Source organism: Bos indicus x Bos taurus, chromosome 12 (genome assembly GCF_003369695.1).
Source record: "Bos indicus x Bos taurus breed Angus x Brahman F1 hybrid chromosome 12, Bos_hybrid_MaternalHap_v2.0, whole genome shotgun sequence".
Classification (NCBI taxonomy): Eukaryota; Metazoa; Chordata; class Mammalia; order Artiodactyla; family Bovidae; genus Bos; species Bos indicus x Bos taurus.
The window spans coordinates 15,578,336-15,604,564 of record NC_040087.1 but is presented as its reverse complement, the minus strand read 5'-3'; the positions used below and the strand labels follow the sequence as shown (position 1 = coordinate 15,604,564).

The window sequence follows — 26,229 nt, the reverse complement described above, 5'->3', positions numbered from 1 at the left end:
TCACGGGGTCACAAAAAGTTGGACACAACTCAGTAACTGAGCACACACTCTGGCTACAGTGCAGAAAGGATTTACTGAGGATCCGACCACAAGAGATTAGGCATCGTCTGATGAGGACAGGAGCTGGGTCAGTGGTCTCACAGATAAAGAGTAGGGGCCAAGTTCAAGAAACACTAAGGAAGAAAAACTGGCCTCATTCGGTGATTTACTACATGCAGGGAAGAAGGGAGAAAACTGGTCTAGCTTTCTGGTTTCTAGCCTGGATATTGAACAAACGTGTAAATGCACAAATCTACTTTGTCCAGAAGATTAAGATCTTTCCCCTTTAATCACATCACACAAAGAGAAAAAGAGGGCCTGCTTGTTTGCTTTTTTAAGACTTCTGACTTCAGACAAGCAAAGAAAACACTGAGGCCTTTTGGCATCCTCTCTTCCTTCCCCAATTCCTATCTGATTATCACAGCCAATACTCTGAAAGAGAATTTTAAAAAAAATTTTAAGAAACTTGGCTTCCTGTGTGACAGCCTGATAGTAAACTCTCTTTAGCTTGGGGCCACCTCTCCATTTGTCAGATCTTAGAATGCTGCAAGGGGCCTTCGTCAGCATAAGCAGCTTCTTTGCTTCCATTCTTCCCAAGACTTCAGGTTTCAGGATAACAATGTGGGTCTCAAATCTTCCAGATGACCTTGAGATTAATAAAGCTAGCCACTTAAGCATTGTCGATTCATCACACTGTATAGCTCTAGGGAGCACACCTCTGCTGCTGCTGCTGCTGCTGCTAAGTTGCTTCAGTCGTGTCCGACTCTGTGCGACCCCATAAACGGCAGCCCACCAGGCTCCCCTGTTCCTGGGATTCTCCAGGCGAGAACACTGGAGTGGGTTGCCATTTCCTTCTCCAATGCATAAAAGTGAAAGTGAAGTTGCTCAGTCGTGTCTGACTCTTAGCAACCCCATGGACTGCAGCCCACCAGGCTCCTCTATCCATGGGATTTTCCAGGCAAGAGTACTGGAGTGGGTGCCATTGCCTTCTCTGAGCACATCTCTGAATACTTCTAAATCAGGGTGACTTTAAACACACCAAATGGCAACATCAATGTTTTTTGGAGATGCTCAAAAGAGTTCAGAAAGCTACACTGCTACATCTACCCCAGATCCAACAGGCCCTTTTCATGTCCCTGGAAGGCTGGACCTTGAATGTTGTTTGCTCTTTAGTCACCGTGTCCAACTCTTCTGCAACCCCATGGACTATAACCCACCAGGCTTCTCTGTCCATGGGATTTCCTAGGCAAGAATACTGGAGTGGGTTGCCATTTCCTTCTCCAGGGGATCTTCCCGACCCAGGGATCAAACCTATGTCTCCTGCATTGCAGGCAGCTTCTTCATCACTGCACCACCTGGGAATACAGACCTCAAATAGTACTAGCCGATTCTGGATGCTCCAAGAACTGCAAAAACAAATTCTCCTCCTATAAACCAAACTTATGTTTCTTGAAAGTGAAAGTGAAAATTGCTCAGTTGTGTCCAGTTCTTTGCGACCCCAGGGACTATACAGTTCATGGAATTCTCCAGGCAAGAATACTGGAATGGGTAGCCTATTCCTTCTCCAGGGGATCTTCCCGACCCGGGAAGGAACCCGGGTCTCCCGCATTGCAGGCGGATTCTTTACCAGCTGAGCCACAGTGTTTCTTATGTAACAACAAATATAATGTATGGATCTTGTTTGGATCAAACAGGTAATAGGAGCCATTTTATTATGAATCAGATATTAGATGATATTCAGGCATTATAGTTAATTTGGATAGGTGTGATTATAACATGGTGAAGTGAAGTGAAAGTCGCTCAGTCGTGTCCGACTTTTTGTGACCCCATAGACTACAGTCCATGGAATTCTCCAGGCCAGAATACTGGAGTGGGCAGCCTTTCCCTTCTCAGGGGATATTCCCAACCCAGGGCTCAAACCCAGGTCTCCCGCATTGCAGGTGGATTCTTTACCAGTTGAGCCACCAGGGAAGCCTGAATTATATTAAAAATGTTTCAGTGATACATCCTGAAACACTTGTGTGACATCCAGGATTTGTGTTGAAAAACTCTACCCCTCCCAAAAAAAAATCAGGGCAGTAAATGAAGATGGGCTCATTGATCTACGGAAGATGCATAATGGAGGTATAGGGAATTACTGTATTTGTTCTCTATGTGTATGTGAGAAAATTTCCACTTTATTCTGCTTCTGCTTCAGGCATTGATCACCTATTAGATTTCTCAGCATCACATTTATGCCAACTTGCATTTATTTTAGCAAGCAAGTGGGACTGGGTGATTCTCTTCCAAATCATTAACATTGTTGCCATAATATAATAATCATAAATACCATTACTTAGTGTTTATTACATTTCAGACACTAAGTTCACCATTTTGTATACATTAACTTATCCAGTCCTCGCAATAAATCTGTGTTTAAGAGCATAAAGAGGAGCTCAGATGCTGAATTGAGACAGCTCTTCCAGGACCACCAAAAATCATGCTAAACCAACTAAAAAAATCCTCAGAAGTATTTGAGGTAGTTTTCTATGAATTGCTCTAATTTCTGTATTTTTAAAGATATACCAAAAATATTATTATAATAATGGGTAAAACATATTGAGTGCTTCCAACATAGTCTCTATTATAATAAGCACTTTGCATGTACCGTCTCACCTGATTTGCACAACAACCTATAAAGTATATAGTGGATGTTTAGTGGATAAAGTGCACTGGGGTCCCAACCAAATGCTCCCCTGCCTCCTCGTCTGTCAGAGCTCCTGCCATCAAGAGGGGAAATGCATTTCCATCCCTTGAATGTGGGCTGGTCTTGTGACTTGCTCCCACCTACAGAACGTGGTCAGTAGAAGTAAGGGTGGGCCAGTTCCAAGCCTAGATTTCGAGAGGCCTTGCTTTCTCTCTGTCGGGCCTCTGCTGTGAGACGATGCTTGGGGTAGTCTGCTGGCGGATGAGAGACCACGTGCCGAAGAGACAAAGGGTTGGAACTGACAGATCATCCCTGGAAGCAGAGCCACCTAACAATCTGCCAGCCAAGCAAGGTGTGTGGGTGAGCTGAGCTACAACCAGAACTGCCCGGCTGAAACCAGCCTAACCAAAGAAGTGGTTCAGCAGCTACAAAATTTTGGAATGGGTTTATGATACAACAAGAGTTATCTGATACAGCAGGTGTCATGATTTTCTCTAGAAGAAACCATGACACAGAAAGGTTAAGCGGCTTGCTCAAAGTCACACTGTAAGTGGGGGAGCTGAGATAGACACCCAGCAGTCTGACTCTGAAGCCCATGCTGCTGGTGCCCAGCTGTTCAGAGTAAAGACGAAGGGGAGAGGTTGCTGGGCTTTGACTCCCCGTGGCCCCTCGCGACCCAGGAAGATTCATTACAAACACCTGGCAACACAGGCATCTCCACCTTCTCTTATTACTTTGAGTACAACCTTCCTAGAACTCTGCCTGCCTTTCCCAGAAAAAGGAACCTCTCCTCTCTGGATGTAACCGCCAAGAGACGAGGCAGGCATTTGATTAAATTATGTTGGATTCTGAAAGAGCCCAGTGGGGTCCCTGAGAAGCAGTGATGTGTTAACTGAAGTCAGAATATTCAGAAGAATATAAACTCGCTTCCACACTTAAGCCAGAGACCCATAGTGAAGTTTTATTGTATCCTAAAGACTGTGGGAAGCCAGCGATGAATTTTAAATGAGGAAACAGCATTCTCATATATAAGAAAATCAGTCTGGTTGCAACAGGAAGAACGGACTGAAAGTAACCTTGGCAATAGAGAGATAAACTCAGAGTTGGAGCAGTCACCCAGGGGGCGACGTGGCCAGGACTGGGATTACACCCATGGGAACAGAGAGAAGCAGGATTCAAGGGCTATATAGGAGAGAATACTCATAGGGCCTGGTGACTAGCTGAATGAGTGACGGAAAGGGGAAAACCGAGGACGACCCAACCACAGGTCCATGAAAAGTGACTGGCAACCAGGAACTTCTACTCCCCTCATAGTGTTCTTGAGTGACAACTGACCAATTTCTGAAAAGGGACTAGGACTCAGTGTTTCCATGGTGCATGGACTTCTGAGGGGGCGCTCTGAATCACCCTATTTGTAAAGAATAAAGACACACTTAGAGAGAGAAAATGTCAGAATTAAACAGCCACTTGTCTTGACAGCATCAAAAATAATTTGTCACCTGCTCCTAACTTTGTTCTCAGTTACAAAGGCCATTGTTTGAGTGAACAAAGAGGGTAAGGAATCTGGAAAGAACTGTTTACGCAGAGACACTGGTAAGAGGTCAAGCTGGAGAGGACTTGCATGTGAATCAGGAGGGCAGGGGACTTCCCTAGTGGGGAGTGGGTCCAATTCCTGGTGAGAGAATGGAGATCCCACATGCAGCATGGCCAAAAAAATAAATAAAATTTAAAAAAAAATGAAGAGGGCGGTGGGCAGCTCCAAGCACACACATTCTGTCTGCTGCAAACATCTCAGGGGCTCAAAATTATGACCAGAAAGAATGTAGTTTCCAGTAGCTGCTCTTGGCATATCTAGTATATTCTAAAACTGACTGGTTTCTCAGTAGAAGCCATTTCCCATCTGATAAACCAGAAATTCAACTCAGAGGACGATACATGGATGGTTATTAGTAAGGGCCTCCAACTTCCTCCATCCGACACCATGTCCCAATGCACCCAGCTCCCAGGGCTCCCCAGACTGCCCAACCTACCTCCTGCAAGCATTCCTGACAGGCAGGTGGAAGTCACGCCATTTTAGGACAAGTCCTTAGAAAAGGGAAGTGTTTAAGAACCAAATCTACACATACAAAGGACTACCAGATTTTCTCCAGAATTGCAGATTCTGATTCCTACTGTCGACACTGCAAAACTCATTCTTACATACAGATTTTCCTACTGGGGAAGAAAAAAAAAAGTCATTCTAATTCTTTAGTTTCCACTAAATTAATAGTTTTAGGTTATGAGTGTTCCCTGTTTGACCTGACTTTCAACTAACAAGCACGAAATAGGCTGATGGCCAGAACTCAGGCAATTCTATAGGAGGATTCTAGGTGATTCCAGTCACCAAGGGTACCAGCCAGCCAAGCCAGGGGCCACATGGGAGATGCAAGGAAAGCTGGAATGCTTAGCTCTCTAAAGGCAAGCCCGGAAAGTGAAAGCGAAGTCGCTCAGTCGTGCCCGACTCTTTGCGACCCCATGGACTGTAGCCAACCAGGCTCCTTCGTCATGGGATTTTCCAGGCAAGCATCCTGGAGTGGGTTGCCATTCCTTCTCCAGGGGAATCTTTCCAACCCAGGAATCGAACCTGTGTCTCCTGAATTGTAGACAGACGCTTTACCATCTGAGCCACCAGGGAGGGTTGAAACCAACACTTGACCTTCAAAGAGAAACCAGCCTTGGCTATTTGAGAAAGGGCTTCGAGTTGGACCAGAAGGCAGATACAGGAAGAGTTGAAAAAGGAGCAAAGATGCTTAAAGGAAGCTCTCCATGAAGAATGAAATTTCACTCTGTTCTCCAAGAGCTTAGCAGCCACTGGATGTTAGTTAATCTGTGACAGATTGCGCTATACAATGGAACATGGTTTTGAAGTGAATCTCCCCCACTCCATAAAAATGATATTTTATGGTTCATCTTGCTAATTTTTCACCCATTTAGATTCTGCATGACAGAGAAAGTTGACAGTGTTAAATAGTATTACGTCCTCTGAGCTCCCTCAGCTTGCTACTTACTGACTGCCGTTAGGTAGCTGAATCCAAGTTAAATGTTTATAACGCAAACATGGTGAGAGTGTGTCATCCAGTTGTCTAGAATTGCAGAAATCAATTCGGTTTCATCAAAAAACAAAAATGAAAAAATCCCTACGCCCTGGGGTTAGAACACTGACTTAAAGTCCAGTATTTTATGACGCCCAGCATGATGCATTTACCAAATTCAAGAGGAAAAAATTGCAAAGGCCCAGAGGCCCATCAGCAACAACTTCCTGTTTATCAGATTTTGGTGGCAAGAGGGGAATGAATGACCCGGCCTCTGAGTGCCCAGCAGTCACCCTCCAGCCTTGTGTAGGGGTTGGACATGTTGTCACCACCTGGAGAGAGAAAATACTCTGTTCTCCCTCATTTGGAATTTCTGATGAAGCTATTTTGGATAAGACTCAAATCCCTAAATCTGGAAAACAGGCACCCAAACCATTTTTCAACTTCATTTTTGGAGACCAGGTTTACTTAGCAATGTGATCTAACAGGAGTTTGAGATCCACTGTCTTTAGGTCTGTGTTGAAGTCCTAGTTTGGCTCTTCCTGGCTAAACTCTGGCAAATCACATAGTGTGTTTGTTTCAGAGCTGCAGGAAGAACGATAAATGCCTATTGTGGAGCCCTATACCAAGGTCACAGGACAGACCAAGCCCCATAGCAACTGTTGCCCTGAGCCTCCAGACCTAAACTGGCCAGTTTCCGGATCCCATATTAGGTAAAAGAAATACCCATCCTATTATCCATGCTATAGCATCCTAACCAATCACCTAATGCCACCATTCCAGTAGGAAATTCTCTGTCTTGAGGCTATAAAAATTGGGTACTAGCTTGCAAAGGGTTCAGCTCTCCCTTGAGCCGGCCTGCTGTTCAGTGTCTCCCACTCTAATAAACTTCATTTTCCTCCCATTCTGCCTCATGTCTGGAAATTCTTTTCCAAACTGCGTATGGACCACGACACCTACCTTACGGGTGCCGCGAAGGATACAGGGGTCACAGCAAGTGAAAAGTGATGGGCGAGGAGCTCTGCGGGAACGGGCTGCCACCTCCGGCTCACCTTCTGGAATCTGCTCAAAGCTCAGAAATTGAGCCAGTGTGAATGAAAGATCAGGATTTAGGACGCTGCCATCTCGAGCTCACGACGGTCATTGGTTTTCCGTCAGCAGAGTGGGTAAACTCCTCTCCATCACATAAGCCTGCTCACCTACAGCCACGACTAGGAAATGAGCATTCTACCGAGAATCAGGCAGCGTTGCCCACCTTACCACGGTGATTCCTCAACCACGCTGCATACTGGATCCACCTGGAGAGCTTTTAACCCTCACAAAGTCCAGGCCTACCCAAGACCACTTAAGATAGAACGTCTGCAGGTGATGTCGAGGCATCAGTATTTTTTCAAAGAATGCCCCCAGGTGAGACTACCATACAGAAGAGTTTGGGAACCTCTTTCTGGCTTCCCCTGTGGTCCCCCGGAGGCCACCTTTCAGCCTCTTGGTTCTAAAGTTTGTCCAATTTCACAACGGGAGTCAGAGTCCAGGACACCGAGCTTGAGTCTCTGTGCCTCCCTCCAGGCAGCCGGCTAACCAGACCCCTCGCCTTACATCCAACTGGGAGGCGGGACCTGCAAGTGAGCTGAGGGCACCTGGGGGCAGGGAGGTGAGCACAGCGCAGCCCTTCCCAAACTAGGTGATCGGATCGGCAGGGTCACAGAGAGATCTCAATGTCAGATACAATTGGCCAGTTCTGGGTCCACTGAAGATAAGCAGGTGTTTTCATTGCAGGACCTCTCAGACCCTTTCAGTTGGCGTGTGACTATGAGTCTGCCCAAGAGGACTGTCTCCCCCGATCATGGAAACCTTCATTTTCTCAGAGCATTTCAAGAGCTGCTGTTTCAAGGAAGATACTCTGAGAACCTAGAGCAATGTTGGGCGTAGGGCTGGGGTTCTGTGCCCTGGGGGACATTTGACAATGACTGGAAATGGTTGTCACAGCTGGGGGTCAGGTGGCTATTACTGGCATCTAGTGGGTCAAGGCCAGGGCTGCTGCTAAATGCCCTATAATACACAGGGCAGCCCTAGACAAGGAGTTATCCAGCCCACTGTTGCCAGCATCCCAGCTGAAAAGTCCTAGCCTTGAGCCCCACAGCCCATCCCCTACTCTATGGCCTCATCAATGCTAGGTGATGAGAGAGCAAGAAAGACAGGAGAAAGAGGAGGGAAACAAAGAAGGAAAAAGGGAGGAAACAGAGGAGAAAAACAGATGATAAAGGAGGCTGAGGAAGGAGGAGACAGGAAGAAAAAAAGAAAAAGCATCTAGATTCATAATTGCCAAAACTTGGAGGTAGCCAAGAAGTCTTTCAGTGGGTGAATGGATGAACATACTGCGGTACATTCAGACAACAGAACAGCATTCAGCATTAAAAAGAAATGAGCGATCAAGCCATGAAAAGACACGGAGGAGCCTTAAACGCCTGCTGCTGAAGAGCCTGCCTACTGTACGATTCCAACTATATGACATTCTGGAAAAGCAAAACCGTGGGGAGCAGTAAAAAGATCAGTGGTTGCCAGGGGTGAGAGGTAGGGAAAGATGAATGAGCAGAGCACAAAGGAGTTGTAAGGCCGTGAATATGCTGTGTATTCATGGTGGATGCATGTCATTACACGCTTTACCCAAACCATAGAATGTACGACACCCAGCGTGAACCCCAATGTAAGCCATGGCTCTGGGTGATAGGCATGGGTCAATGGAGCTTTATCAATTGTAACCAGAGTACCCTCTGGGGGAGGGGAGGGGAGGGTGATAGTCCGGGAGGCTGTGGCGGGTGTGCAGGAGGGGATGTATGGGAATTCTCTGTACTTTGTGCTTCATTTTGCTGTGACCCTGTTCTGTGCTCACTCACTCAGGTCCAACTCTTTGTGACCCCATGGACTACAGCCCACCAGGCTCCTCTGTCTATGGGATTCTGCAGGCAAGAATACTAGAGTGGGTAGCTGTTCCCTTCTCCAGGGGATCCTCCTGACCCAGGGAACGAACCAGGGTTTCCTGCACTGCAGGCAGATTCTTTACCAGCTGAGCTACCAGGGAACCTGCAAGTGCTCAAAACAGGGGGAAAAAAAAAAAAAAAAAAACACATAAAAACCACAAAAGAATGTAGAGCAGCCCATGTGGTTAGGCCCCAGCCTCCTCAGGTCTTTATTACTTCTCTGAATTGACCAGGCCGCTCATTCTGCTCTTGCACTGGGCACCAGCTGGTAGGGGCAGGCCAGGCGCCCATGGGGAAGGTGGGCGTTATGTGGTGGGGGCGCCCCAGCCCGGTGCCTCTGTGCGCCTGGGGAGGGGGGAGCCTCAGACCCTGCTGGGCTTCTTGGGGTCCTTGCTTTTGGCCGGCATGAAGGCGTACAGCTCCTCGATGAGCATCTCCATCCGGGCGGTGACCTCGGTCACCGTGTCGATGACCAGCTTCTGCTGCAGCTTCAGCTTGTTGTTCTCCCACAGCGCCTTGTTCTCCTCCTGGAAGAGCCTGTGTTCCTCGCGCAGCGCATGCAGGGCCCGGTTCTCCTCCTGCAGGAGCCGGTTCTCATCGCGGAGGACCTGCAGGCTCTGGTTCTCCTCCCGCAGGGCCTGCAGCGCCTGGTTCATCTCCCGCAGCAGCTCCAGGGACTGGCTGCCGTCGGGGAGGCCCGGGCCCCCCTTGCCCACCTCCTCCCCGGGCTGCGCGGACAGGGTGCTCACCATCTCCCGCAGGGCCCGGAGGGTCTTGGAGTCGTCCGGCGGGGCCGGGAGGCCCTTGGGCTCCTCGAAGGGGGAGGGGAGACCGGGGCCCGGGTCCGGCAGCAGCCCGTGGGGTTCCTCGTGGGGCGAGGAGATGGGCTTGATCTCCTCGGTCGAGGCGGCCTTCTCTTCGGGCTGGGCCCAGTAGGCCTTCCTCTGCTCCAGCAGCTGCTGCAGGGCCCGGTTCTCCTCGCGGAGGAGCTGCAGGGTGCTGTTCTCCCGGCCGCGGTGCGCCTGCAGCGCCGTCTCCTTCTTCATCGCCTCCAGGGACGAGGCGTTGTCTTTGTGCAGCAGCGGCGAAGAGGCCCGGCTGTCGTCGCGGCCCAGCGCGGCCTGGTGCTCCTCCCAGAAGACCTGCAGGATCTTGTTCTCCTTGCGGAGCATGCGGTTCTCCTCGCGCAGCGCCCTGTTCTCCTCGCGCAGAGTCTTGTTCTCCTGCAGCAGGCACTCCTTGGCCAGCCTCTTGTGGTGCAGCTTGTGGTGGAAGGAAGAGGACGGGGAGAAGTAGGGCGACTGCAGCCGGCAGTTCTCGCTGACCCAGCGCCCGTCCTGGAAGACAAACATCTCGTCGCTGAGCTGCACCCGCGGCGGGTTGTAATCCAGCTCCAGGTCCGCCTGCGACGTGGGGCGCTCCATGGGGTCCAGGGGCACCGACGAGAAGCGGTTGAGTGGGTAGGAGTGCTGGCTGACCACCCGACGGCTCAGCCTGGGCAGGGCGGCCTGCCGGGCACAGCGAGGGGTGGGGTACAAGTTGTGGAGCCTCAGGAAGGGCTCGGCTGTGCCCCTCTGCAGGAAAGAACAGGGAAGCCCAGGGTTAGCAAAGAGAGGCTGACTGCACCCGAGGCCGGCTGGCCACGTAAGAGGCCCGAGACCCCACAAGAAACCCCGTCTGGGAGTCTGGACCAGCCACCGTGGGTGCTTTTGCACTTGGCCCCGTTATTCGCGGAGGCTCTATTCTATGGTGGTGGTTTAGTCGCTCAGTCGCTGACTCTTGTGACCCCGTGGACTACAGCCTGCCAGGCTCTTCTGTCCATGGGACTCTGCAGGCAAGAATACTGGAGTGGGTTGCCATTCCCTTCTCCAGCTTCTATTCTATAATGTCCTAGCAAATACAGAATTAGCTAATACTGAACCAGGACTCAGGGGAGACACACAGCATTAGGTCCTGCCAACCTCCAGCGGGCCACATTTTCCTCAACTGATCAATAGGGAACTTTTTATTCTGTTGAAAGACACCTTATTTAAAATGCATTTTGATTCATTAACCTTGAACTTGGGGCCAACAGCACTGTAACTCATGCGGGAAGGAAGCTTACCTAACACAGGTGTTTTCTCCATAAGGGATATCACTGCCTTCTCGTGCTAAACTACCGCACAATTGCACTCATCTCACATGCTAGTAAAGTAATGCTCAAAATTCTCCAAGCCAGGTTTCAGCAATACGTGAACCGTGAACTTCCTAATGTTCAAGCTGGTTTTAGAAAAGGCAGAGGAACCAGAGATCAAATTGCCAACATCCGCTGGATCATCAAAAAAGCAAGAGAGTCCCAGAAAAACATCTATTTCTGCTTTATTGACTATGCCAAAGCCTTTGACTGTGTGGATCACAATAAACTGGAAAATTCTGAAAGAGATGGAAATACCAGACCACCTGACCTGCCTCTTCAGAAATTTGTATGCAGGTCAGGAAGCAACAGTTAGAACTGGACATGGAACAACAGACTGCTTCCAAATAGGAAAAGGAGTACGTCAAGGCTGTATATTGTCACCCTGCTTATTTAACTTATATGCAGAGTACATCATGAGAAACGCTGGACTGGAAGAAACACAAGCTGGAATCAAGATTGCCGGGAGAAATATCAATAACCTCAGATATGCAGATGACACCACCTTTATGGCAGAAAGTGAAGAGGAACTCAAAAGCCTCTTGATGAAAGTGAAAGTGGAGAGTGAAAAAGTTGGCTTAAAGCTCAACATTCAGAAAACGAAGGTCATGGCATCCGGTCCCACCACTTCATGGGAAATAGATAGGGAAACAGTGGAAACAGTGTCAGATTTTATTTTGGGGGGCTCCACAATCACTGCAGATGGTGACTGCAGCCATGAAATTAAAAGACACTTGAAGGAAAGTTATGTCCAACCTAGATAGCATATTCAAAAGCAGAGACATTACTTTGCCAACAAAGGTTCATCTAGTCAAAGCTATGGTTTTTCCTGTGGTCATGTATGGATGTGAGAGTTGGACTGTGAAGAAGGCTGAGTGCCAAAGAATTGATGCTTTTGAACTGTGGTGTTGGAGAAGACTCTTGAGAGTCCCTTGGACTGCAAGGAGATCCAACCAGTCCATTCTGAAGGAGATCAGCCCTGGGATTTCTTTGGAAGGAATGATACTAAAGCTGGAACTCCAGTACTTTGGCCACCTCATGCAAAGAGTTGACTCATTGGAAAAGACTCTGATGCTGGGAGGGATTGGGGGCAGGGGGAGAAGGGGATGACAGAGGATGAGATGGCTGGATGGCATCACTGACTCGATGGATGTGAGTCTGGGTGAAGTCTGGGAGTTGGTGATGGACAAGGAGGCCTGGCGTGCTGCAATTCATGGGGTTGCAAAGAGTCAGACACGACTGAGCGACTGAACTGAACTGAACTGAAGACAGCACTTCAGCAGTATGCTTGAGGGCCATTTTAGAAAGTGAGATCACCAACAAAGAGTACAAGAGTGTGAAAACAGTGACACGAAACAAACTGTGGAAAGGACACTGTTTTATAGTCAGAGCTGAAACAAGAAGACGCCTAAAATGGAAACGTGTGCATCAGGTAACTCAAATCATTCACCCTTCTGTGAGTGTCCATAGTAAACCACAAAAGTGCCACAGTGTTGATTTGGAGGTTGCAAACTAATTTCAATGAAAAAAATTTAGGCAGATTCACAAACATGGAATCTGTGAATAAGAAGAATCAACAATATAGCATGGAGGTTTTAAAGGCATTAATGTTGGGAGTCAACCACCTCTGAGTCCTGACCCGGTTATCTGATCAGTTACAAGAATATGGACAAGTTCTGTGAGTTACCATGCTTTCAAACTGGAGCAACTGCACCTACTGCCTTGCTGCAAAGAAATACTTCAGAATTAAGAGATAATGTATGAAAGCACTAAGCTGGGGCTCTCACACACTTCTGTCATCCTGCAGAAGAATAAACATCATCCTCCTGCTACCCCAGGTGGACCCACAACTGGCATCACCCTAACAGTCACTCAAGTTATCCAAGACGGCAGTGCCGTTGCTAAGTCCCACCTTCTCCCTGGCCCTATTCGGGCTCATCCTTCACTCTTCCCTACCCCTGAGTTTGTCCTGATAGCAGCTCCTTAAATACCGACACACACAGTGCTAGGCTCAAAACAGAGTCCTGCTGATAATTTTGGAAAGGAAAGGCACCGCCACAGTCGTGTCACTAACCACGGGAGCTGAACGTGTGGTAGTGAAGACATCAAAGGAGGCCAAGGGATTCCTAAGGGGGAATTCATGAGGGTGGCCGTGCACCTCGAAACCACCCCATAAAAAGAGGATCAGAGTCACAGAGCTTACCTCCGACAAGCCAGGAGCGGTCGCACCTTTCAATACAGAGTCATCTCAGTGTGTTTTAAATGCAGATTTTGGAGCCTCTGCTTACAAGACTGATTCCATCTGGTTTTCTAACCAGCTCCCTTGGGCAATTCTGGCTTCCAGTGGTCAGAACTGCTCTGAGGGTTGCAGTGTTCATCACTCAGTTGAGGCCAACTCTTTGCAACCCCATAGACTGTAGCCCACCAGGCTCCTCTGTCCATGGAATTCTCTGAGGGTTATACCAGGGCTAAACTAGGCCCAGAGGTCAAGACAGGGATCACACAGATGCTTATCCTAGTTCTCTTGCTGATAGCATGAAACTAGAGAACTCGTTCACCTTCTCTGAGACCCAGATTTTCACTAGTACAAAAGAGAGTCAGACTCTGTGATCTTAAAAGCACCTTCCAACATTGAAAGTCAGCAAATGGTACCTGTAAAATGGAAATAATACCATGTGCCCTGCTTAGTTCACAGCACTGTTATGAGGACTGAAAAGAGATAATGAATGCAAAAGTGTTTTTAAAACTGCCAGGTGCCATAGAAATGTAAGGTATTGTTATCGAGAAAAGGAGATTTCACTAATGGGGGAATTCTGAGATGATTCATAAAGCAATGAACAGGGATGCCTCCTGGAGAAGAGGTAACAATTGCAGCAATGAATTTAAATAAAAATAAGATCACGGGAGCTGCTTCTAAATACACCAAAAGCATTTCATCCAAGTACATCGCAATGCTCTCCAAATATTAATTTCTCATTTCTTAGGTTATTTTCACAATTTTACAAATAGATAAGATAGAAAACAAGTCAGGTTATTTGCATTATATATATTGATATATATATATATATATAAGTATATAGAGAGATATATAATTTGTACAGTGTATAAAGTTGTATAAAATTCTTTAAGACCTAAAGAGCTAGATAAATAGAAGGCACAGTTCTATGCTATTAACTTTGCAATAAGCACATGTCATTAACTTTGTAAGGATGTGCTTAATCTTCCAGAGAGCAAGGGTGCAGGGACATTCTATGATCAGCACATTATTTACTTTAATAAATCCAGCTTCAGTAGTTTTCATCTTTCTCAACTGGAGAAGCACCCTGGCTCTTGGGGCTGAACCTGTGATCTGCATGAATCCCACTGTGAAGAGCCCAGACCATTTCTTGTAAATTGAAGGTGCCTTGATCCCAGAGTGAATAAGGAGTCAGAGGTCATCTTCATCCTCAAAGGGTGAGGCAATAGAGGGCTCCATCTCAGCAGTAACATCCTGCTCTCGAGGATGTTATTATGGAAAATGTAGTTTTAGTCAATGATTTATATTTCCATCATGAGAAGGAAAGGGAAGTTTTGTGCTAGACCCTGGGCTGAGTGATCCATCCACTGAATTCCTTTAATCCTCACAACACTGATTTAATAAGGTGTTACTATTATTCCCGTTTTACAGATGGATAGACTGAAACTCAGAGAAGTTAAATAACCAGCACAAGTTCCACTTACTCAGTCACAAATCCAGTTCTGGCTCCCTGAACTTATTTATGTGAAGCACACATATGGGAAATCTCCATGAATTTAGCAAAGGGCTTTCAGTACTTGGGGACTTTTTATTATGGAAAATTTCAAATGTACACAAAAAGAGAGAGGATAGTCTAGTACATCTCCATGTATCCATCGCCCAGCTTCAGCAGTTATCAACTCAAGGTCACACTTGTTTCATCTGTAACATCATCCAATTTCAGAACCACTCTTCTGCCACTGGGTTATTTCAAAGCATAGACATGGTGTTGTTTTATCCATAAATAAGTCAATGTGCATTTTTTAAACAAAACCAAATACCATTATCTTCCCTTTAAAATTTAACAGTGATCCTTTAATGTCAACAAATACTGATTCAAATTTTCCCAACTGTCTCATTTCTTTTTTACAATTGACTTTTATCAGAAAGACACTCTTTTTGATCCAACTGAACAACCAAAGAGAAATCACTGGTGCTTTATACCTATTCACAGTATCCTTTATGACCTTAAAATTATCCACTTAGTCAGCTGCCTGCATTTTATATCCACATCCTGAACTGGATAGCTGAGGGATTTCCAACTATCCCCTCAACATAAAGGCACTAAGTAGAAAGCTTAACACAGGGGTGGCAGATCCCTAGTAGTGGACAGTCTGGGTATTTGGGCCCTTGTCCTTATGCACGCCATTGTGTGGCCTCAGTCACATCCTCTCACGCTCTGACCTTGGTCTTCACTTCTGTGTGATGGAAAGGTCAGTGGCATTATCTCTAAACACCCTCTTGTCTAACTTTCTCTGGTGCAAGGGATTTAAGTTTGTAAACTGGCATTGCCGTGACCCCAGCAGTCCTCTTTTATCAACCTGGCTTACATCGAGTCCCCTTCCTTACGTGACCAACACTTCCCAAGCAGACCCTGTACTGTCTGTTTCATGCCTGGTAACCTAATCCAGAAAACACTGATGGACTAATAGTTCTTTACCTTCTTAACCAAGAGAACAAACCCTCCTCATATAACTAAGTCTTTCTATTCTTCCTCTTCTCCCACACAGGACCCAGAAGGTGGCCAAGTCTAGCATAGTTTCATGGCCTAGTTTCTTAGATAAAACACTTATTTAAAAAATGTGATAGTCATGCATTTATTTTAATGGGTATTAGGAAAATATACCTATTTTAATCAAACCCACAATCCTATGGATAGGATTAGGATGAGCCAAAATAGAGCAACTCCTCTTCTCTTTCTGAAAATGAGAGGATGTAAAGAAAAAAAACAAATATACAGGCATTTCAGATATACCAAGAATCATGCTTAAACTCTGGGAAGATGCTGAACCAAGACAATTCCCATATTTCCCTGATTCCAATCAGACCTAACTGGACCTAGGCCGCAGAGGAAAGCTGTTTCTTGGCCTGGTGCAAACTCCTCACCCTAATCAATTCCTACTTTAAACATTCTTGCACCAAATCTTCCTCCACATTTATGTCAATGAATCAACTAACACTAATTGGGCATTTGTTCTCAGACCTGCCCTCAGGGAACTTCCAGTCAATTTGAAAATCAATGCATTAGCACCAACTATTTCTTGGTGTAAAACCTTTAATTCTGATAGGAAAGTACGGGGCACAGAGGACTCGACGTCATGAAACTAAAGAGAGTCTCGGCTCTGTGCTGTAAGTTCATGGCCTTTACAAAAGCACTTGACTTCTCTGCCTCAGTTTCCGTATCTAGAAAATGTGGGCGCTAGCGTGATTCAGAGACACCCTCTATGTTTGTGCAAGCTGTACAATGTCCAACTCTAGAGAATGCCAGTCACAACTGGTGTTGCAGTGCAGAACCTGTGCAACCATCCACAGACATTTGACTAACATCTGCCCTGTTTGTTTCAGAGGTTTTGTTGAGCTCAAAAATAAAAGGAGAATATGTGACATCTTCTTTGTTTATAGGGAGCTTCAGACATGCAAGAATGGTGACTGTGCATTCAGAAGAGAAGATGCTTAGCATTTCCTTCAATTGTATAGAACAAAGTAAAGGGAGTAACACGGAATGACTACCATGTGATGATATGCTAACTGATTTCCATATTTATACGTAACATCTTACTGAAAAGAGCTACCATGGGTCTACTGAAGCTCACACAGCCAGCAAAGATTTATAACCAGGATATCTGACTCCAAACTGCATGCTCACTCTAGCTCTTCACAACGCTCCGATATTTTATTCTGCACGTATTATGTTTTCATTACTTTGCAGTGGCTTTAATACGTCCTGTCCCATCTTATCCCCAGATGAATAAACTGTCATTCTCTTAGCACAGTCACCTGCCCCTTACTCTTTTGACATCCCTAGTTCTGGAAATCAGACCAACACGTTTCACACACAGTGGCGGTATAATGAGTCCTTGCCAATGCACTCATCAACCAAAGCTCACTGAAGGGTGAGGAGGAGATATTAGGTTGACTACACAACACTGTCGGAGAAGGCAGTGGCACCCCACTCCAGTACTCTCGCCTGGAAACTCCCATGGATGGAGGAGCCTGGTGGGCTGCAGTCCATGGGGTCGAGAAGAGTCGGACGCGACTTCACTTTCACTTTCATGCATTGGAGAAGGAAAGGGCAACCCACTCCAGTGTTCTTGCCTGGAGAATCCCAGGGACAGGGAAGCCTGGTGGGCTGCCATCCATGGGGTCGCACAGAGTCGGACACGACTGAATCGACTTAGCAGCAGCACACAGCACTGTTACATCATACTATTTTGGGCCCTCCAAAGTGGTGATCTCGTTTGCCTTAATATTTTTAGTCTATTTGGTAAAGCCATATCCACATTTCAATTCACATTTTAAATTGCAGAGCAGTTGCATCACAGGGCTTCCACCCACACCCACCTACATAGCCCTTAAAAGAAGCTGCCCTCTGTGCACAAGCTTGCTGGTTGTCCATGTCACCATCTTGAACCTATAATCCAATGAGGGTAGAGGCCTCAAATTCCCAATAGCTTTGGGTTTAAAAGTCCCACTTTGGCTGCTCCTGTGAAAGTCATTTAGCTTCTCTGAAAGTGACCTCAGTGTAGCTGCTCTGTCTACTGCCAGGGGTTACTGTGAGAGGCCAAGAAAGTGGTTACTAAGGTGTCATCAAGACCAAACAGAGGGCCAGTTCTCCTGGTAAAGCTTAACCATTCCTGGCCTAAAACACTAGAGCAAATCCTAACCGTCTTTCTTTATGAAAGAACTTGACAAAAAGTGAGCGTCTGCAAGCTCTCAAGATACTTGAGGTACCAAATCCCAGACCCCCTTAGCTGACGTCTGAAGCCAGCTCCTCAGTAGGTCTCCTCAACCAGTGGTATCACAGGCTTGGTTTCATGGGCCAAACTAATCTGCCCTTGGGGTCACTGAGCCCTAAACCAGAGGTCTGGGCCAATTAAAAGCCCCTGGAACACCCCTCAAAGTTCTCCTCAACCTCGGAGGTGGGGTCTCCAGCAGCATGACCCAAACCCCCAGCACAGCCTGGCCCGGTTTCCAAGAAAGAAAAGACAGTTTCTTCCTTGACATGTAGGACATGCCCTCGTAGGTGGGAGAGGAGAAGCAGGGGGCTTCTTCATGGAAGAACGGGATACAGGAAGGAAGCAGAAGGGGAGACGAGTGGCCGTGGGGCTCATCACACCTTCCATCGGGTCACCTTTGTTAGGAAGGTGACCCACAGACGCTGCCCTCCGGAGCAAAGTGCTCCCGGCTGTGACCTAAGGAAGGTGCATCAGTGCTAAGGTTGCAGGAAGGGCCCTGGGTACCGAGAGCTCCCGCTCAGATGCCTGAATCCCGCCTGTGGTTGAGCTCCATCCTTAGCATCAGGCCTGGGCTTCCCTGGTGGCTCAGACGGTAAAGAATCTGCCGCAATGCAGGAGACCCGGGTTCCATCCCTGAGTCGGGAAGATCCCCTGGAGAAGGGAATGGCAACCCACTCCAGTAGTCTTGCCCGGACAATCCCGTAGACAGAGGAGCCTGGTGTGCTAAGGTCCGTGGGGTTGCTGCTGCTGCAGCTGCTACTAAGTCGCTTCAGTCGTGTCCGACTCTGTGCGACCCCATTGACGGGCAGCCCACCAGGCTCCTCTGTCCCTGGGATTCTCCAGGCAAGAACACTGGAGTGGATTGCCATTTCCTTCTCCAATGCACGAAAGTGAAAAGTGAAAGTGAAGTCGCTGAGTCGTGTCCGACTCTTAGCAACCCCATGGACTGCAGCCTACCAGGCTCCTCTGTCCATGGGAGTTTCCAGGCAAGAGTATTGGAGTGGGGTGCCATTGCCTTCTCCGAAGGTCCATGGGGTTGCCGAGTAGCAAACATGACTGAGCGACTAACACTTTCATTTTTCACTCTTTATCCTTCTCCCCAGCATCCCTTTTTAAAATACATGTGGTCCTGGAAGGAAAATGTATGAAATCACCAACTACATGCTCCGGTCAGATCACCAGCCTCGTGTGTGGCAAATGGAGACCACATAGGAGGGATGGCGGCTGGAAATGGGGGTAGGGCTAAGGGCAGAGGGGAGGTGATGAGACCAAAGCGTATTTCTGAATGTAAGGGGTGTCTAAGGAACAGGACCTTCGGGGATGGAGCTTTCGAGGTTGCTGGCCTCCCATCTGAAGAGTTGGGAACAGAACTGGACACTACTCGCCAGTTTAGTTGCCAGGCACTGAGATTCTCTGCACTTACAGAGAAGTATGGTCACCACAGACCAGAAGAGATGTCCGAATGCCCTCAGCAGACTCCAAGTCTGTTGACCAGGTTTTTTTAAAGCCCTGCTTTTGCCAGCATTACTGAGGGTTATGGTCAGAGAACATTCAGCCCCCTGGGGTTATGTTTCAAGCCTGGGGAAGCTGAGACCCAGAATATGCTGGAAGGAAAGGCAGCTGCTGCTGCTGCTGCTAAGTGGCTTCAGTCGTGTCCGACTCCATGTGACCCCATAGATGGCAGCCCACCAGGCTCCCCCGTCCCTGGGATTCTCCAAATCTGCCACTAATTTTCAGATCAGGTGACAAGGCAAGGCTGAGTATCACAATCATATGCTTAAATCAACTCCACTCCTGAGTGCCATGAGAAAGTCAATGCTGGTTTTAATAAATGCTAACAGATAAGAGGATAACTCGCAGGTCAGTGTAATTGATTTTGATAGAATCCCAACACTAACAGCAAAGAGGCTAAAGATGTCCTCTCTCGTCATACGTGGTGGTTTTAGCTAATTGTTTAACACAGAATCTTCTGAATCTTCCTCCTAACACTTTTTCAAACTGGCAGAGCTACAGGCATTGTCAGCCATAGATTCCATAGCTTCTTAAGAACAAACCCAAACAAAGGGGATTGAGAAACGGCGACAGCGAGGGACAAGGCGGGGCCCTGGAGGGGCGATAGGACCCCATTCTGACCTGGGGAGGAGCCTTCACTAACAATCTCGCAGGAAACAGTGCCTTCGAGATTCACAGAGAGCGCTCACAGGGAAAACGGGAATTCTGGGGAGAACTGAACCGTTATGTACAAAAGGAACCGAGGGGCAAGGGAGGTGGGGGGCAGCGTGCAGAGAACTTGGGAAGGAAGTAACTTGGGAAGGCTGGCAAGTTAATGCGCTGGAGAGAAACAGATTAGAAAACACAAATATTTACTGTGAGGAAGGAAAACTGGAAATCAGTAAGACCCGAAAAGACCTAAGGGTGATAACAAATAGAGAATCATAGACATTTGCAATGCAAATGAGAAGCGTTCAGGCAGGGTTGGGAGCTGGTGGGGGGTGGGGAGGGCAGAGGCACTTTCTGGAGACACAGAGCTGCTCCTGCAATTCCTTCTTGAAACAAATGGACTCAGTCTCAGAACCAGAACGAAGCAGAATGTGGCAGATTCGTGCAGGGAGCTCCGGGGCTTGGCAGTTATGATGGGGGGCGGGGAGGCACCCTCTCCTAAAAGCCAGGGAAGAAGCAGGCAGCATGTGCCCAGCTTGTGGCAGAGGACGTGGGCACTGACCTGGCTTCAAGCCTCTAACTCCAGCTCCGCCATTACTAGTGGCCTTGCTGTGGTTCCCACTTCCTGGTCCTTTACAACCTCTCCCTCGCTCTGCACGGCCCAGGGCCCCATCGTGACCAAACCAGCGCTCGGTCAGTCTCCGTTCCTCCCCGTGTTACTCAGATCAATCCTTCCCCTGCCACCAGCCGTAAGCCTCTCCTTTGGGGAGGTCCAGTCAGCACACTGATCCCTCTCACAGCCTGCTCAGATCATCTAAATGCACTGTTGCCCCTTTACCCCCAGAGAGAAGGAAACGGCAACCCACTCCAGTACTCTTGCCTGGAGAATCCCGTGGACAGAGGAGCCTGGTGGGGCTACAGTCCATGGGGTCGCACACTTCCCCCAGAGTGTGCCCAGCGCATCCTGGCAGGGGTCTGGAGCCTGACTCAGGACTTGTGCCCCTCAGGTTGTACCCTTGAGGCTCATCTGCCTGTGTGTGGCACAGGCAGCAGGCTGTCCTCTAATTTCATGCCTCCAAGACCCCACTGGGGAGTCAACCCTATTCCCACACGTGCCTGGACAGATCTTTCAGATCGTTACCTCTGCGTTGGATTCCTCCACCCTACATTTCAGCCCCTCTGGCTGCACCGCCATGATCTTCACCAGGGCCTTAGGTGACTCTGGAGAAGCAAGGCTGCCCCCTTTGTGACATAGCAGTAGAAACAATCCAATCAGGAGGACCCCTCCCGGGAAACGGCTGCTTAGCAGGAGGAGAACTGAGAATGTCCAGCCTGTCACCTGTTCGCTGGCCTCCATTCTGACCCCCTCAGGCTCATCCCCCTTACGCTCTGTCTCTGGTACACGGCAGGCCCTAATTTTCCTGGCCCCTCCACAGGACCCCATACCCCTTGGTCCATGCCCGGGTTCATAGGTTCAGTCCTATGCCCTTGATCCCAAGTCCCAATTCTAATTCTCTCCCCGTAAGTCCAGAGTAGGTGCACAACGTGCGTGTGTGCTAAGTCACTTCAGTCGTGTCCGACTCTTTGCAACCCTCTGGACTGTAGCCCGTTAGGCTCCTCTGTCCATGGGATTCTCCAGGCAAGAATACTGGAGTGGGTTGCCATTTCCTCCTCCAGGGGATCTTCCCCACCCAGGGATCGAATCCACGTCTCACGTCTCTCGCATTGGCAGGCGGATTCTTTACCTCTAGCGCCCCCTGGTGGTAAAGAAGCTCCAAACGATCTAATTTTGAAAAGACTGTCACAGAAACTTCTAGCGGTCAAGCTGGACGGTCTTATCAGATCACTGAACCCACCTCCTCATTTGACGGGAAACCCAAGACCTCGAGTGACTAAGTGGCCTGCCCCCGGCACACAGCTGGCTGGCAGCTGACCTACAGCTAGAATCTGAGGCCCTGGCTACCGTTGTCCTGCAGTATCTTGCTAGAGCTTGGAAAGAGGAGGGTTATTCTGGCCAAAACTGAGAGGTTACAGCCTTCTGTGTTCATCCCTACCTGAGGTAGAACCACATTGATGGGAATTTCTAGGCTTTCAGATCTGGTATCTCTTTTTCTTGTAAAATTTGGCCTCGAGTGCTGTGGAAAAGAGAACATAGGCAGATTTCTGTTTTCCAGCCCATCGTCTAAGCCTCAGCTGCTCAACTGTGAAACACAGGACTTTCTACTATCCACATCTCCCTTCCTGTTAATTATGTACGTTAGGAGAATGTGAAGATGGTATCTGATAAGATGCTTCATCAATCTCTGAACAGAAATTAAGACACGTCTTACAGTTGATGACAGAGCCTTCTGAAAGTCTTTAGCTACTGCCTTTTCTCATTACTATTCCTAGCTCAAGGAAAAAGCCATACCAATGTTAGGTGCCAGGTATAGGTCCTGTGCAGAAGCTGGTCACCAAAACACTCAGAACATTCCAGAGGTGACATCACAAAACAATACGGTCTTTCTCAAGGCTCATGGTCTCTCTCTGAGCATCGCAGGTGGGAATGAGGGGTCTGCTGGCCAGGCATCTGGTTGTGTCCACGTGGCCGGTCAGGGTCGGTGTGACACACAATAGCCCAAACACTGGACCCCTGTTTGGTCATCCTGGCTGACATTTGCATCTCCACTGCCAGGCTGGACTGAGACCCCTTTCCTCTCTCCAGAGGCGGCATTTTCTACTTGGATTACTCAAGAAGGAAGAAATCCAAATTGAACTCTTCCCAGACGAAGAGAAAAACAAATGGAGTCTGAGATGTTTTCTGACACCAACCCATTCTTCAATTCTCTGACACCCATTGGAGGTCCTACAATTCAATTCTGACACACCCTACCTGACATTCATGCCGGATCCCCCAAGTTAAAGGGCTCAGTCCCCACAGAACTGCCCCCACCTCAGATGCCAGTCAGGAGTCTTGGGCCACTAATGCATGCATGCTGAGTCACTTCAGTCATGTCTGACTCTGTGTGACCCTATGGACTCTAAGCCTGCCAGGCTCCTCTGTCCTGGGGGAAATCCCAGCTCTTGCCTGAGGCAAGAATATTGGAGTGGGTTGCCATGCCCTCCTCTGGGGATCTTCCCGATTCAGGGATCGAACCCGAATCTCTTCTGTCTCCTGCATTGACAGGTGGGTTCTTTACCACTAGCGCCACCTGGGAAGCCCCTTGGGCTACCAGTCTCTCACTCAGACTCATGCTTAGTTGCTCAGTCGTGTCCAACTCTTTGCCACCCCATGGACTGTAGCCTGCCAGGCACCTGTCCATGGAATTCTCTGCAAGAAACTGGACCACCAGTACTTCAACTAACAGCTGTACCTCAGGGGTTTCCACAACCCAATCCTTAATTTCGATCATTGGCTAGAAAAGCTCAAAGAACTTAGGAAAACACTTTACTTACAATTACAGGGCTTTTTAAAAAATAAAATAAAAGATACAGCTCAGGAAAAGCCAAACGCAAGAGATGTTTAAGGCAACATATGAGGGGAGAGGAAGGCGGAGCTTCCATACTCATCAGGGCAAACCACACTTCCGGCATCTCCCTGAGTTTCCCCAACGCGGAAGCTCTCCAAACCCTGTCATTTAGAGGTTTTTACGGAGGTTTCATTACATGGTCATGATTGATTATTTCATTGGCCTTTGAAGATTGAATAATAAAACATACTGTCACTCAAGAAATCTCAAAAGTTTTAGTTACTCTGTGCCAGGAACTGGGGGCCAAGACCAAATACATATTTTTACTAGATCACATGTAGCAATTGTTGACACCTGGGCTTCATGAAAAGAGCAGTCTAGTCTCCTGGCCTCCATTCTGTCAAATCATTTGTCCCTGGAGGCTGTCAGTGGGAACACTCATGTATTTCAAGTCTCCTGTTAGGCAGAAAGCTCCAAACCCATGTTATTATACCACACACAGTGAAGAGAATGATGGATCAGGGCCACCAAAACAACCCACCGAAAGCTCCCACCCCTTAGTCACACACAAGCCTCGCTTTAAGAAAATCCAATGTACAAGAAAATCAAAGACATACATATACAAAAGCCAAGAGGGTAGTTAATCCCATTACCATTATCAAAGAATGTCTTATTTTCAATGAGAATTTCTCCCAGGGTTTCTTCTTTTAACTTGTATTTTATTTTTTTATTTGTGGTTACAGACATATAACACACACATATAACAACATATATATAACAAACATACAAATAACAAACATATAACATTAAATTTTCTATCTTAAATATTTTCAAGCGTACAGCCCGGGAGTGTCAAGAATATCCACATTGCTGTGCAATGGATCGATGGAATCTTTTCATCTTGCAAAACTGAATTTCTAGGACCATTAAACACTTCCTCCCACTCCTGCCTCCCCTCAACCCTTAGAAACCATCTCTATGTTCTACTTCTATGATTTTGTCGGCGGGGGGCGGGTGGTGAGGCGGCGGGTGGGAACACCAGACAACATGTAGGATCTTAGTTCCCCAACCAAGATTAAACACGTGCCCCTGCAGTGGAAGTGAGGAGTCCTAACCACTGAACTGCTAGGGAAGTCCCTATTACTGTGCTTTCAATTACTTTGCTGCCAAGTCGCTTCAGTTGTGTCCGACCCTGTACGACCCCATAGACAGCAGCCCACCAGGCTCCCCCGTCCCTGGGATTCTCCAGGCAAGAACACTGGAGTGGGTTGCCATTTCCTTCTCCAATGCAGGAAAGTGAAAAGTGAAAGTGAAGTCACTCAGTCGTGTCCGACTCTTAGCAACCTCATGGACTGCAGCCTACCAGGCTCCTCCGTCCATGGGATTTTCCAGGCAAGAGTACTGGAGTGGGGTGCCATTGCCTTCTCCGTCAATTACTTTAGGTACCTTATATAACTGGAATCTTACAGTACTTGTCCTTTTGTGACTGGCTTATTTAATTTAGCACGACGCCTTCCAGACACCTCTGTTTGGGAACATGTGACAGGATCTCCCTTTTTTAAGCAACATAATATGTCTTTGTGTTCACGTACCACATTTCCTTTATCCGCTCATTAGCTGATGAACATCTGGGACTTCCTCCCTCTTGACTATTGTGAATAATGCTGCAGTGAACACAAGGGTGTAAATATCTCTTTGAGAGTCTGCTTTTATTTCTTCTGGATATAAGCCCAGAAGTAGGATTGCTGGATCATACATAATTTAATTTTAATTTTTTAAGGAACTTCCATACTGTTTTCCATTGCAGCTATACCATCACTCCCCGCAGCAGTGCAGTGAAGTGAAAGTCACTTGGTCATGTCCGACTCTTTGCCACCCCATGGATCTTCCCAACCCAGGGATCGAACCCAGGTCTCCCTCATTGCAGGAGGATTCTTTATCAGCTGAGCCACCAGGGAAGCCCAAGAATGCTGGAGTGGGTAGCCAGCAGATCTTCCCAACCCAAGAATCGAACCGAGATCTCCTGCATTGCAGGTGGATTCTTTACCAGCTGAGCTACAGTGCAGAAGGGTTCCCCAATTGTCCACACCCTCATCAACACTGGCTCTTTTCTGTTGCCCCAAGTGTTTCTGTAAGTGATGAACTTTCATACCGCCTGAAAACACAAGTCAGTTTTCCCTTATACACACACCTCACGGAAGCACCTTCATATCCACATTAGAGGCTGAGCTGGGAAGACTAAACAGAGAGGCAGCTGGATGCGTCTCCTAGAGACGCCCAAACAAAGGACCATGAACCGAATGGCTTAAGACAACAAACACGCATTGTCTCCAGATTCTGGGAGACTCGGTTATCCACTGTTATCTGATCAAAGCCCCTTCCCACCTAGTCCTAGGAGGGGGAGTGCTGAGGGAAGGAAGGAAAGCAAATAGGCACATGGACTGACCTGCCACATTAGCATGAAAAGAACTTCTTTTACTGAACCCAAACAAAAAGTTCTGATAAGAATAAAGAAGGCTGCAAGATAGCAAGGTCATGGCCACTGGCCACTGCGGACCTGGGTACAAATCTGGGGGCCCAGAAATAGTTATTTACTACGGATCTTAGTCAGCTCTGTCTGCTATCACATCCACAGACTGGATGACCTAATGACTGACAATTA

General features: G+C 47.7%; 1 protein-coding gene across 3 annotated transcripts; it reads right to left on the bottom strand.

The window, feature by feature from the left end:
- Positions 1-8,959: 8,959 nt before the first annotated feature.
- On the bottom strand, positions 8,960-22,668 carry SPERT (spermatid associated). Of its 3 annotated transcripts, XM_027557065.1 has the most exons (3): positions 22,529-22,668; positions 22,173-22,253; positions 9,137-10,348 (listed from the first exon to the last, which is right to left on the bottom strand). In XM_027557065.1, exons 1-3 carry the CDS (start codon positions 22,601-22,603, stop codon positions 9,137-9,139), a joined length of 1,368 nt encoding a protein of 455 aa, XP_027412866.1. In that variant the 5' UTR covers positions 22,604-22,668. The 3 variants fall into 3 exon arrangements, with proteins under 3 accessions (XP_027412869.1, XP_027412866.1, XP_027412867.1); XM_027557068.1 differs by lacking the exons at positions 22,173-22,253; positions 22,529-22,668 and adding an exon at positions 21,260-21,358 and having other exon boundaries at positions 8,960-10,348; XM_027557066.1 differs by lacking the exon at positions 22,173-22,253 and having other exon boundaries at positions 22,529-22,666.
- Positions 22,669-26,229: the final 3,561 nt, after the last annotated feature.

What these genes read in the sequence shown, in the direction of transcription:
- SPERT (XM_027557065.1), bottom strand. Translation starts at nt 22,603, where the DNA reads ATGTCACCTCTGGAATGTTCTGAGTGTTTTGGTGACCAGCTTCTGCAC. An exon ending in ATACCTGGCACCTAACATTG is followed by an intron (nt 22,254 to 22,528) that starts GTATGGCTTTTT and finishes TCTTTTCCACAG; the next exon opens with CACTCGAGGCCAAATTTTAC. An exon ending in TCAATGTGGTTCTACCTCAG is followed by an intron (nt 10,349 to 22,172) that starts GTAGGGATGAAC and finishes TCTTTCCTGCAG; the next exon opens with AGGGGCACAGCCGAGCCCTT.